The 11,143-nt window shown below is 56.9% G+C and overlaps 3 protein-coding genes across 4 annotated transcripts in view; 1 reads left to right on the plus strand and 2 right to left on the minus strand.

Moving 5' to 3' along the window:
- The window catches only part of PRR12 (proline rich 12), a 40,723-nt gene extending 37,287 nt beyond the window's left edge, over positions 1-3,436 (minus strand). Inside the window, exons 1-3 of the mRNA XM_032169146.2 lie at positions 2,875-3,436; positions 1,180-1,292; positions 9-170 (exon numbers count right to left, since the gene is read on the minus strand). Of these exons, the coding sequence (XP_032025037.1) occupies positions 9-170; positions 1,180-1,292; positions 2,875-2,960 (361 nt within the window). The 5' untranslated portion in view covers positions 2,961-3,436. The remainder of the gene's footprint in view (positions 1-8; positions 171-1,179; positions 1,293-2,874) is intronic.
- The window catches only part of NOSIP (nitric oxide synthase interacting protein), a 41,903-nt gene continuing 32,664 nt past the window's right edge, over positions 1,905-11,143 (plus strand). Inside the window, exon 1 of the mRNA XM_058425574.1 lies at positions 1,905-1,923. The gene's annotated coding sequence lies outside the window, so the exon portion shown is untranslated. The remainder of the gene's footprint in view (positions 1,924-11,143) is intronic.
- Positions 3,603-11,143, minus strand: part of PRRG2 (proline rich and Gla domain 2) — a 14,743-nt gene continuing 7,202 nt past the window's right edge. For both annotated transcript variants that reach the window (XM_032169222.2, XM_058425575.1), the window contains 6 exons: positions 10,678-10,775; positions 10,265-10,440; positions 10,030-10,069; positions 6,330-6,465; positions 4,592-4,744; positions 3,603-4,246 (listed from right to left, as the gene is read on the minus strand). In XM_032169222.2, the coding sequence (XP_032025113.1) occupies positions 4,228-4,246; positions 4,592-4,744; positions 6,330-6,465; positions 10,030-10,069; positions 10,265-10,440; positions 10,678-10,762 (609 nt within the window). In that variant the 5' untranslated portion in view covers positions 10,763-10,775 and the 3' untranslated portion in view covers positions 3,603-4,227. The remainder of the gene's footprint in view (positions 4,247-4,591; positions 4,745-6,329; positions 6,466-10,029; positions 10,070-10,264; positions 10,441-10,677; positions 10,776-11,143) is intronic.

Below are 11,143 nucleotides of genomic sequence, written 5' to 3' on the forward strand. Positions count from 1 at the left end.
GGGCTTACCTGTTTGCCAGGAAGGACTGCGGAACTGGGAGAGGAGAGAGGAGGCAGAGGGGCCAGGCTGGGGGCCCCGGGATTCCAGGGCCGAGATGAGGTTCATGACGGAGGCGTCGGGCCCTGCTGAGCCCGCGTGGTGGAGGCCAGTGTCGAAGAGTCCGGAGAGGCCTGGCCGGGGACAGGGGGTATAGTCAGCCAGGTGGGGGTGGGTAGGATACAGTCAAGAGAGAAAGGGAAGAGGCCAAAAGCAGGTTGGATCAGGAAAAGGAGGGGATTGGAGAGAAAAGGGCAAATTCAAAAAGAAGATGGACAGAACCAAGCTAATGAGACACGAATGCGCGGAAGGAAGGGGGAAAGGTGAGACAGTAAAGCAAGACAAGGGGCAATCCAGTCATAAGGACAGGGGCCCAGGTAGGAAATGGTAGAAGAAAGCGTAGAAAAATCTAGAAGCGAAAGAGCCGGGGCAAAAGAATAGAGTCCTCAGTAAGGCCGGGAGGGAGACCAAATTTGGATATTTCCAGCAAGGAGGAAAGAATGGTACGGTGAAGTCTAAGAAAGACCAGAGAACGAGTCAAAAGGGATTGAGCTATGTGGGAAGCTTCAGAAAAAAAGATGGGGAGGGAAAAAGGGAAGGAGCCAATCAGGAGGGTCAAGGGTCAAACTGGACCGCATCATGTCATTACCAGTACCCCTAGGAAGAGGGAACCAATCAGAAACCTTGGAGGCAAAGGCAAGGGGGGTAGAATAAGGCAATGGGGCAAAATAAGATAAAAGGGGGCGGGCCAGAGAATTAGAGCCAATCAGGAAGAAAGGGAATCAGGAAGAAAGAATTCAGAGTTCCAAAGAGCCAAAAGAATAGGGCAAACCCAGAGGGAAAGAATTGGGGTGGGCTGGAGAGAGGCGGAAAAGCCTGGAAGAGAAGGTGGGATTTGGGGGCTGGTGGTACAGGGCCAATTGGAGCGAAAGGGGCGGGGTGAGGCAGGGGCGGACGAATCCGGCGAGAAATGAAGCTGGGACCAGCAGCCTCAAAGGCAACCAATCGGAGGAGACATAGCAAGGGGCGGGCCACGGCACAGGCCACGGCCAATTAGGAGGGGCGGAACTTTCAACAGCCAATCAGCTGCATCGGGAGGGGGGAGGAGGGCCAGCCCAAAGCGGGGCGGGATGGGGGCCGTACCTGCCGGGTGATGGTTGGTGGCATAGCTTTGCAGTGGGTGGGGGGCCGCGTAGGCCTGGCGGTGTAAGATGTCCGTCTCGGGGTGCGAGGTCCTGGAGCTGCCATAAACCAAGCTGGGGGGAAAGGGGAGACGTCAGAGGGTTCTTCCAAGCTGCCTTCTGAGAAGGAAGCTCAGGAAACCCCCAGGGGAGTTGGGGGGACCCTTCCAGCTGACTGGGGTTGGTGGTGTTAAGCTAAGGAACCGTAGGCCCTAAAGGGGAGAACACAAGGGAATCGGGGTGCCCAACTAAAGAGCCACAGAAATGGCCCCCACTCTAGAGCCCGAATAGAGAGCCCGGATAGTCTCACGTTTACAAACAGGCATGCTCAGAGACGAGACTAACACACAGAAGAGGGTCCAAGGCAGAGGAAGCGTCTTGAATTGCAAATGAGAGCCCTCCCACGTCGACCCCACCAACCCCCCCAGCCCCCGTGCCGGCGACACAGGCCATGGGGCCAACGCCAGAGGTCCACATGGACGCCTCCTCTTCCGTAGACACACGGGAACACATAGGCCCTGAACTTCATGGGGTGGTGCAAAACAAGTTGGGAGCGGGAGGCAGATCGGTTCCCAAGCGGCAACGGTTTGGGGGGCGGAGAGAAGAGGGAATAAGATCCGGGGAAAGTACCAGGTACAAGTGTGAACAAGAACACCGACCATCCCCGGGGGTTGAGGTTCAAATGCATGGGCCCGTGCAATGCCAGGTATGTGTGCAAACGGGTATTCAACTCACCCGTGGGGAAGAAAAGATATAGACGGAGGAATCCCACACGGAAAATCCTGACACACTTGGGGTTATGCCCTGCTGGGAAATCCAGGTGTGTTGGGCGGGGAGGTGCTCGGGGATAGGTGAAGTGTGAGGGCGCCACACCAAGAAGCAGCAGGAAAGGGGCAGATTCACAGGTGAACACGCTGCCAGCCACGCACGCACAGGGCCCACGCTCAGACACACAAACACACACCCGGGAAACATCCGACTCTTCCCATGCAACGGCCCCAGTCCGTGGCCAGACTCAAGAGGGCAAACGCTCCACTCCTTGCGATCAACTAGGATTCTCTGCCTTTGGGGGTGGGGGCATTAAAGGGGGCGTGTCCCAGATGCCGGACCCCCCCCTTACACACACAGAACCCCAGCTTAGGAAGGGGGCGGGGCCCCGTGCCCACTCTGCGCGCGGAATTCTTGGGGGGGCGCCTAGTGGCGCGGCCTCGCACAGTCCCGGAACAATAGGACCTGAGAGGGGGTTCGCGCCCCCCAATCTGCGTTCTAATTCTTCTCTTCTTCCCACCTTTGCAAGAGCAGTGCCTGGGGCGCGGGGGGGAGGGTCACCAAGCCGGGAATCCAAGGATGGGGGGAAGTCCAGGCCTTGCTTCGCCAGTCCCTCCCACCTTCCCAAGGCCTTCCCGTCCGAAATTGTTTTGCACCCCCATTTTCCCGCTGCAATTCTCCCTTTGCATGCCGGAGCTGGCTTTGGCGGAGTTTGCAATTTGCAAACTGGGGCGGCGGCGTTGTTACAAACCGAGGAAGGCCGCTCCCTTGCAAGCCGGAGGGGAGTTTGCGATGCACGCGTCGCCGGGCGGGCCCGGCCCGGCCCGGCCCGGCCCGGCTGGGCTCCCACCCCTTGGCCCCCTTCTCCAGGCCACCCTCAGCTCCTTACCTAGCTTTCGCTGACCTCTCGTAACTCCATCCCGCCCCGGCGCCGAGCGGGTCCCCGAAGCCGGCGCTGGGGTAGTTCCTGTCCATGAATTGGCCGCGGTGGAAATTGGGGGGAGGGGGAGGGGGAGGGAGGGAGGGAGGGGGCGCGCGCGCGCTCTCCTCCGCCGCCGCTCCCTCCGCTGCTGCTTTTTTTTGCCCCCTTTTCTCTCTTTTTTTCTTTGCAGCCGCCGAAGGCCCGGGAAGGCCCCGGACGGGGGAGGGAGGGGGCAGGGGCGGAGGGGCGGGCAGGGGAGGGGGTGCAGTCGCTGAGCCAAGGAAGGGGGAAGGGGGGTTCCCCCTAGAGGAGGGAAGGGGGGGAGGAGGGACCCCGCTGTCTCCGCCTTTGCCCCGGCGCTTGCGAGAGAAAAGGGGGGGCGCGCGCTCGGGAGGGGGCGTCCCGGGCGGCCCCGGGGTGGGTGCAGGCGCTGGGTGCTCGCTCTCTCGCCGCCGCCGCCGCCGCCTCCTCCTCCTCTGCGCTCACGGTGCAGCCATCTTTGCACAAGGCGGCTGGGGGAGGGGGGAGGGGAAGGGGGGCGGGCGGCGGGGTGTCTGGCTGCGCTCCGCTTCCTCCCACAATCCCGTGCAAATGCAAAAAAAAAAAAAAAAAAAAAAGGGAGAGTGAGAGAGAGACTGAGCGCAAGCAGGGCCTGGGGGTGTAGGGCGCGTTTGCACAGAAAACCAGTTCCGATGCGCCCAGGATCGCGGTTCATTATTATTATTATTATTTTGCATTATTTCTGCTTTTTTGGTCTCCTTTCCGAAGGGTTTTTATTTAGGGGAACAGCTCAACTCCAGCTCCCTGGGTGCAACGCGAGCCTGCCCGCACCGAGCACGCTTGCAAATATGCCCCCCGCCCTTTCCCTGGGTTACGAAGTGCCCCTGTACCGCACGGGGAGTGCACGCAGACACGCGTGTGCACAGGCGGGGCTCTGCGTGTGCGTACCCTGTGGCACTGGAGGGGGCTGTCAGGTCATATCTGCCCATACACAAGATGGCACAGCCGGGGCTGGGCTCCTGGGTCCGAATTTCCCCGCGCGTCTGCCTACCACGGGGGCAGAATTGACCAGTGCCCTCACGGTCAGGAGAGTGTGGGGGCCCGCGAGGGGCCAGGACACGGGAACACGTTGCCGAGAACATGTGTATATCCATACGCGGCGGAAACGCGTGTGCCAGGGCAGGCCTCGGGCCGGATGACCCCTACTCCCACCATCCCCCCCTCCAAGTCCAGATTCGGCGTCTACGAGGCCTAGGGGCTTCCGGAATCCGGTATGCATCAGGGGCACGGTTCGGAGAGCCAGGTCTCGAAAGCAGCTCTTCAGTAAGGCCTCCTGAGGCTGCAAGAGGAAAGGCACACTAGGGAGTCAAAGATCTGGCTGTTTTTCTCCCCCACCTCAACCAGGACCACTCCGACTGCCCTTGGTGTCTCAGCCAATCCAGGACCCTCTGGGCACAGGCCCCACCCTCCTATACGGCTCCACACATACAACGCTGGGCCACGCCCCTAGACCATTGCGTGGGGCCCCGCCTCTAGACCATTGCATGGGGCCCCGCCCCCGCACTCCAAGCCCCGCCCTAGGTAAGAAGGCCCAAATTCCAAGTCCCGCCCCTGAGCCCAGGTTACTCCTCCAACGTGCCCACCCCTCTGCGCCCCGCCCCCGGGCAGAAGCCACGCCCCATACCTGGCGTAGGGGGGTGGAGGTGCGTCGTGTACCCCAGAGGCTGCCAGCGCCTGCTCATAGGTGGGGAGGCCTGGGGGTGGGGGTGGGGGTGGAGGCAGGGGCGTCGGTGGGACCAGAGGGCTCAAAGGACTCAGAGGGCTAATGAGCCCCGCCCTGGGGACAGCAAAGGTACAGTTAGCGGAGGCAACTTACAGGATACCTAGACTAGGGAGGAAGAGAGGGGATCTAGGAGACGGAAACTCAGGGTGACACTGGGACAGAGCTGGAAGAGAGGTGGACTTCAGAAAAGGAGGGTCACCTTCAGCCTAGCCTTACACACAGAAAAGCGCCTCAAATGACAGGCAGCTGCACACAGACAGGCAGACACAGAAATCAGCAACCACAGAGACACACTCTTATTCAGACACACTCATGTGCACCAGATACAGGCAGAGCAATAGAGAAAAAGACAGCCCTGCCGGGTGCATGGCGCACACCTGTAGCTCTAGTTCCTCAGGAGGCTGAGGTGGGAGGATTTCTTGAGTCTAGGAAATTGAGGCTGCAGTGAGCTGCGAACGGGCCACTGCACTCCAGCCCGGGCAACAGAGTGAGACTTTGTCTTTTAAAAAAAAAAAAAAAAAAAAAGGGCCAGGCGTGGTGGCTCACACCTGTAATCCCAGCACTTTGGGAGGCCAAGGCGGGCAGATCACCTGAGGTCAGGAGTTCGAAACCAGCCTGACCAACATGGAGAAACCCATCTCTACTAAAAATACAAAATTAGCCGGGCGGGCGCGGTGGCTCAAGCCTGTAATCCCAGCACTTTGGGAGGCCGAGGTGGGCGGATCACGAGGTCAGGAGATCAAGACCATCCTGGCTAACACGGCGAAACCCCCTCTCTACTAAAAATACAAAAAATTAGCCGGGCATGTTGGCGGGCGCCTGTAGTCCCAGCTACTCGGGAGGCTGAGGCAGGAGAATGGCGTGAACCCGGGAGGCGGAGCTTGCAGTGAGCCGAGATCGCGCCACTGCACTCCAGCCTGGGGGACAGAGCAAGACTCCGTCTCAAAAAAAAAAAAAAAAAAAAAAAAAAAAAAAAAAAAAAAAAAAAAAAAAATTAGCCGGGCGTGGTGGAGTGCGCCTATAATCCCAGCTACTCTGGAGGCTGAGGCAGGAGAATCACTTGAACCCGGGAGGCAGAAGTTGCAGTGAGCCAAGATCATGCCATTGCACTCCAGCCTGGGCAATGAGAGTGAAACTCCGTCTCAAAAATAAAAAAAAAAAGACAGCCCTGCAGAGAGGCAGGCCAACACACACCAAACAGACAGAACTCAGCCCATCCATATAGACAGAAACACAACATAGATGCACTCCTCACCAATTTCCCACACCCACTCAGGTGCTGCACCTGTCACCACTGAAACTGACATACCGCAGACACCCAGACACCACAGGCTGCACCTTCGCAGCCTCACCAGATACAGTATCCAGAGTGGTAATCCCAGTACCGCAAAGACAGGCTGGCAGCAAAAGTGGTCAGAACTACTGCGGGCCAGGTACTGAGGATCCAGACAGACAAGAGCGACAGACAGACACCAAAACCAGATACAAGCCAGCTCACAGACTCACTCTCCAAATGACTGTGTCCTTAGGTTTTTATCAGTGCCCGCCTGCCCCCAATCCTTAGCACATCCCTTTAGGTCAATGCTTCCTCCCTCCACTGCTCTCCACCACCACCCCCTCCTCGTTGAAGCCCCCTTACTCTTGGGGACAGGCCTGCTGGCCTCGGCGACGTCGCCAGCGCAGATACCAAAAGGCTCCCAGGCCGGCCAGGACAATGAGCAGGATGCCACATGTCAGCCCCACAGCCAGGCCTGCCACATCCACTCGTCCACGCCCTGCAGGGAAGCAGGGAAGGGGAGACACTGTCTGGGGGACTGCCACCCACCCCAACATCAAAATTCCTTCCCACTGAGGGAAGAGAACGGACCCGGAAGCAGGCAGAGCTGGGGTCCCTTCCTAGCCCTGTGACCTCAAGCAATTCACCTCATTCCTTTCTCTGACTCTCCACTGCCGGTTCTGTAAAATGGGAACCATAACCCCTACCCCACTGTAAAAACTTAATGAGATTAGGCTGGATGCAGTGGCTCACGCCTGTAATCCCAGCACTTGGGAGGCCGAGGCACGTGGATCACTTGAGGTCAGGAGCTCAAGACCAGCCTGGCCAACATAGTGAAACCCTGTCTCTACTAAAAATACAAAAAAATTAGCCAGGCATAGTGGTATGTGCCTGTAATCCCAGTTACCTGGGAGGCTGACACAGGAGAATTGCTTGAACCCAGGAAGCTGATGTTTTAGTGAGTCGAGGTTGCACTATTGCACTCCAGCCTGGGCAACAAGAGCAAAACTCTGTCTCAAAAAAAAAAACACGGTGGCTCACGCTTGTAATCCCAGCACTTTGGGAGGCCGAGGCGAGCGGATCACGAGGTCAGGAGATCGAGACCACGGTGAAACCCCGTCTCTACTAAAAATACAAAAAATTAGCCGGGCGTGGTGGTGGGCGCCTGTAGTCCCAGCTACTCGGAGAGGCTGAGGCAGGAGAATGGCATGAACCCGGGAGGCGGAGCTTGCAGTGAGCCGAGATCGTGCCACTGCACTCCAGCCTGGGCGAGACTCCGTCTCAAAAAAAAAAAAAAAAAATTAACCAGGCTTGGTGGTGCTTGCCTGTAGTCCCAGCTACTCGAAGGATGAGGCAGGAGGATCACTTGAGCCAGGGAGACTGTGGCATTGCCCTCCAGCCTGGATGACAGAGAGAGACTCTGTCCCCTTCAAAAAAAAAAAAAAAAGGATGTCACATGTACTACTTGGAATACGCTTTTAAAATTATTCATTGGCTCTGTTGCCAGGCTGGCGTGCAGTGGCGCAATCTCGGCTCACTGCAACCTCTGCCTCCCAGGTTAAAGCGATTCTCCTGCCTCAGCCTCCCAAGTAGCTGGGACTACAGGTGTGCGCCACCACATCCAGCTAATTTTTATATTTTTAGTAGAGATGGGGTTTCACTACATTGGCCAGGATGGTCTCGATCTCTTGACCTCGTGATCTGCCCGCCTTGGCCTCCCAAAGTGCTGGGATTACAGGCATGAGCCACCTCATCCGGCTGGAAAAAAATGTTTTTAATAGCTGGGTGTGGTGCTACAGGTACCTGTAGTCCCAGCTACTTGGAAGGCTGAGGAAGAAGGGTCACTTGACCCAAGGAGGTCAAGGCTACAGTGAGCCAGGATCACTCCACTATACTCCAGCCTAGGGTGACTGGACCCTGTCTCTAAAAGAAAAAAAAAAGTGGCCGGGCTTGGTGGTTCACACTTGTAATCCCAGCACTTTGGAGGCCAAGGCAGGAGGATCACTGGAGCCTAGAAGGTCGAGAGCAGCGTAGACAACACACTGAGCACAGTGAGACCCCCCATCTCTACAAAAAAAATGTTTTTAAGTATCTGGGCGTGGTGGTGCATGCCTGTAATCGCAGCTACTCAGGAGGCTTAGGTGGGAGGATCACTTGAGCCTAGGAGGTCGAGGCTGCAGTGAGTCGTGATTGTGCCACTGCACTCCAGCCTGGGCGACAAAGTGACCCTATTTATTTTTTTTTGGAGACACTCTGTTGCCCAGGCTGGAGCACAGTGGTGTGATCTCGGCTCACGGCAACCTCTGCTTCCCAGGTTCAAGCGATTCTCCTGCCTCAGGCTCCCAAATAGCTGGGATTATAGGTGCGCGCTACCATGCCCGGTTAATTTTTGTATTTTTAGTAGAGATGGGGTTTCACCACGTTGGCCAGGCTGATCTCGAACTCCTGACCTCAGGTGATCCGCCTGCCTTGGCCTCCCAAAGTGCTGAGATTACAGGCATGAGCCACCACATCTGACCGCAGTAAACCCTCAGACTTTTGAGCCCCTTTAGCAAAAGGCACAAGTGCAGCTTCAGAAGGCAGGTCCTCCTGATTTGGGCACCTTCAGGTAGATTCAAGGAGCCTCTAGGCCTGTCAGGAAAGAGTTACCTCCCCTAGCAACCAGGCTCCAATGTGAGACTCCAGCCCAGACCTAGGGCCTGTTGCTAAGGTGCATCTACCCCTAGCAACCGGGCCACAAGGGGGTGGGGCATCGGGGGCCCGGAGGGGGATCCTCCAGTGGGCAGAAGGCCTTGGGTCCTGGAGCCTGGCTAGGTGTGGTTGCTAGGGAGAAGGCCTCCTTAGCAACCAGGCAGCTGCTGGGATAGGGCTGTGGGGGAGGGGAAATCAGCCAGGTACTGCTTCAGGCTTCCTCTGGTCTGGCCTGGCCAGGCCCCGTTGCTAAGGAGCAGCCCCCCTTAGCAACAAGGCTGGCAACAAGATGGGGCCTTGAAACTCAGAAGAGGGGTTGTTGGGGGCAAAATGGGCAGGTGAGGATGGGCAGGCTTCCTCCCTTGGTCGTGTTACTGAGGGCTGTGTCCCCAGCAATCAAGCTGCCGAAGGGGCTGATCTTTCCACTTACTCTGGACACCAGGGAAGGGTTCAGGTTGGCCTGCCCCTCTGAGCCTAAGGCCTGACGGGCCCCACAGCTCTAACCTTTCCCTCCACTGACACTTTTCCCTTCCTAGGGACACAGGACCTGCATCCAATAAGATGTGGTGGGGCCTGGCACCTATAGTCTCAGCAGTTTGGGACACTGAAGCAGAAGGATTGCTTGAGGCCAGGCATTCAAGACCAGCCTGGGCCACATAGCGAGACCCTGTCTGTACAAAAACTACAAAAATTACCATGGTAGTGCGTGCCTGGAGTCCCAATTACTCAGGAGGCTGAGGTGGGAAGATCGCTTGAGCCTGGGAGGTTGAGGCTGCAGTGAGCCAAGATTGTACCACAGCACTCCAGCCTGGGTGACAGAGTGAGACCCTGCCTCAAAAATAAATAATTAAAGGCCAGGCGCGGTGGCTCACGCCTGTAATCCCAGCACTTTGGGAGGCCGAGGAGGGTGGATCATGAGGTCAGGAGATCAACACCATCCTGGCTAACACGGTGAAACCCCGTCTCTACTAAAAATACAAAAAATTAGCTGGGTGTGGTGGCGGGCGCCTGTAGTCCCAGCTACTAGGGAGGCTGAGGCAGGAGACTGGTGTGAACCCAGGAGGCGGAGCTTGCAGTGAGCCAAGATCGCACCATTGCACTCCAGCCTGGGCAACAGAGCGAGACTGTCTGAAAAAAAATAAAAAGCAAAAATAAATATTTAAAAATAAAATAATAATAAGGTGTGGGGGGCTCCTCAGGCAAGCTGGGGTCTTAAGGGAGGGAACTCCTTTAGCAGCCAGCTTCAGAGAGCACAGAATTGGGGGGCAGACGATTCTTGTACCTAATTTGGAGTGGAGGACGTTGGTTTGGCCTCCCTGGGAAGGGACTCCCTTAGCTGCACAGAACAAGATGGCTTCAGCCCCTCACTCACCTCCTTTGCCATTGTAGATATAGCTCTCCCAAAAGCGCTCCTTGAGGGGGGAGGAGTGGAAAAGAAGGGGAAAAAGCAGGAATTCAGCTGGGAGGTTCACACCCCCAAACTAGCCCATCCTGATTTCTGAGACACAAAGGAGGAGGGAGCTGAAGGCCAGAACCTCCTCCTGCAACCTCCCCACAGGTATAGAGAAGAGACAGGGCCCAAAACTCCAGGGTCTCGAGGCCCTCACCGTGAGGGTGTTGTCCTCAAAACACTCCCTGGCCTCTTCCCAGGAACACCTCTCTTCGCGACACTCCCGTTCCAGGTTCCCTGGTGTGAGCAGCTCCAGGTCCCAGTGGTTGGCTCTTGGAATCCGGGTATGGCTACTCAGGAAGCTCTGGGCCTCTGGGGGACCCAGGAAGACTTCTGGACCCAAAGACATGAGGGACAGAAAAATGGAGGGTCCCTAGGGCTGGAGTCATAGGGGGATGGAAAGCAGTGGGGTCCTGGAGGAAGGAGCAGGGGTTGGGAATCCAGACTCCTGGGTCTGAAGGAGGAAGGGGCTGGGTCCTGGAATCCTGGAAGAGGAGGGACTAGAGACATTCCTGAGTCAGGGGGAGGCCAGCGCCAAGTGTCTGGATACCACTTCCCCCAAACACTCACCTTGGTCTGTCTCCCCACTGGGTGAAGTATCCAGGCAGGTGGTTAACCCCATGTATAGCAGCAGCAGAGAGGGGTGGCCCCTCATATCTTCCAGATGCCTAGAACCAGGTTTGTTACAGCTGACAAGGGCCTTAGTCCCTGGGTAATGAGGCAGTGCCTCTCTGACTGGCCTCTGTGGTCCACGAATGGTAATAATAGCAGACACTTACGCAGCCTGTATTCTGTGCCAGATACTGTTTACCTATATAAACTCATTTTACTTTTTTTTGTTTTTTTTGTTTGTTTGTTTGTTTTTGTTTTTGTTTTGAGGCGGAGTCTTGCTCTGTCGCCCAGGCTGGAGTGCAATGGCGCTACCTCGGCTCACTGCAAGCTCCGCCTCCTGAGTTCACGCCATTCTCCTCCCTCAGCCTCCCGAGTAGCTGGGACTACAGGCACCCGCCACTGCGCCCAGCTAATTTTTTTTTTT

The sequence above is a fragment of the Hylobates moloch genome, unplaced genomic scaffold (assembly GCF_009828535.3).
Source record: "Hylobates moloch isolate HMO894 unplaced genomic scaffold, HMol_V3 SCAFFOLD_12, whole genome shotgun sequence".
Taxonomy (NCBI): Eukaryota; Metazoa; Chordata; class Mammalia; order Primates; family Hylobatidae; genus Hylobates; species Hylobates moloch.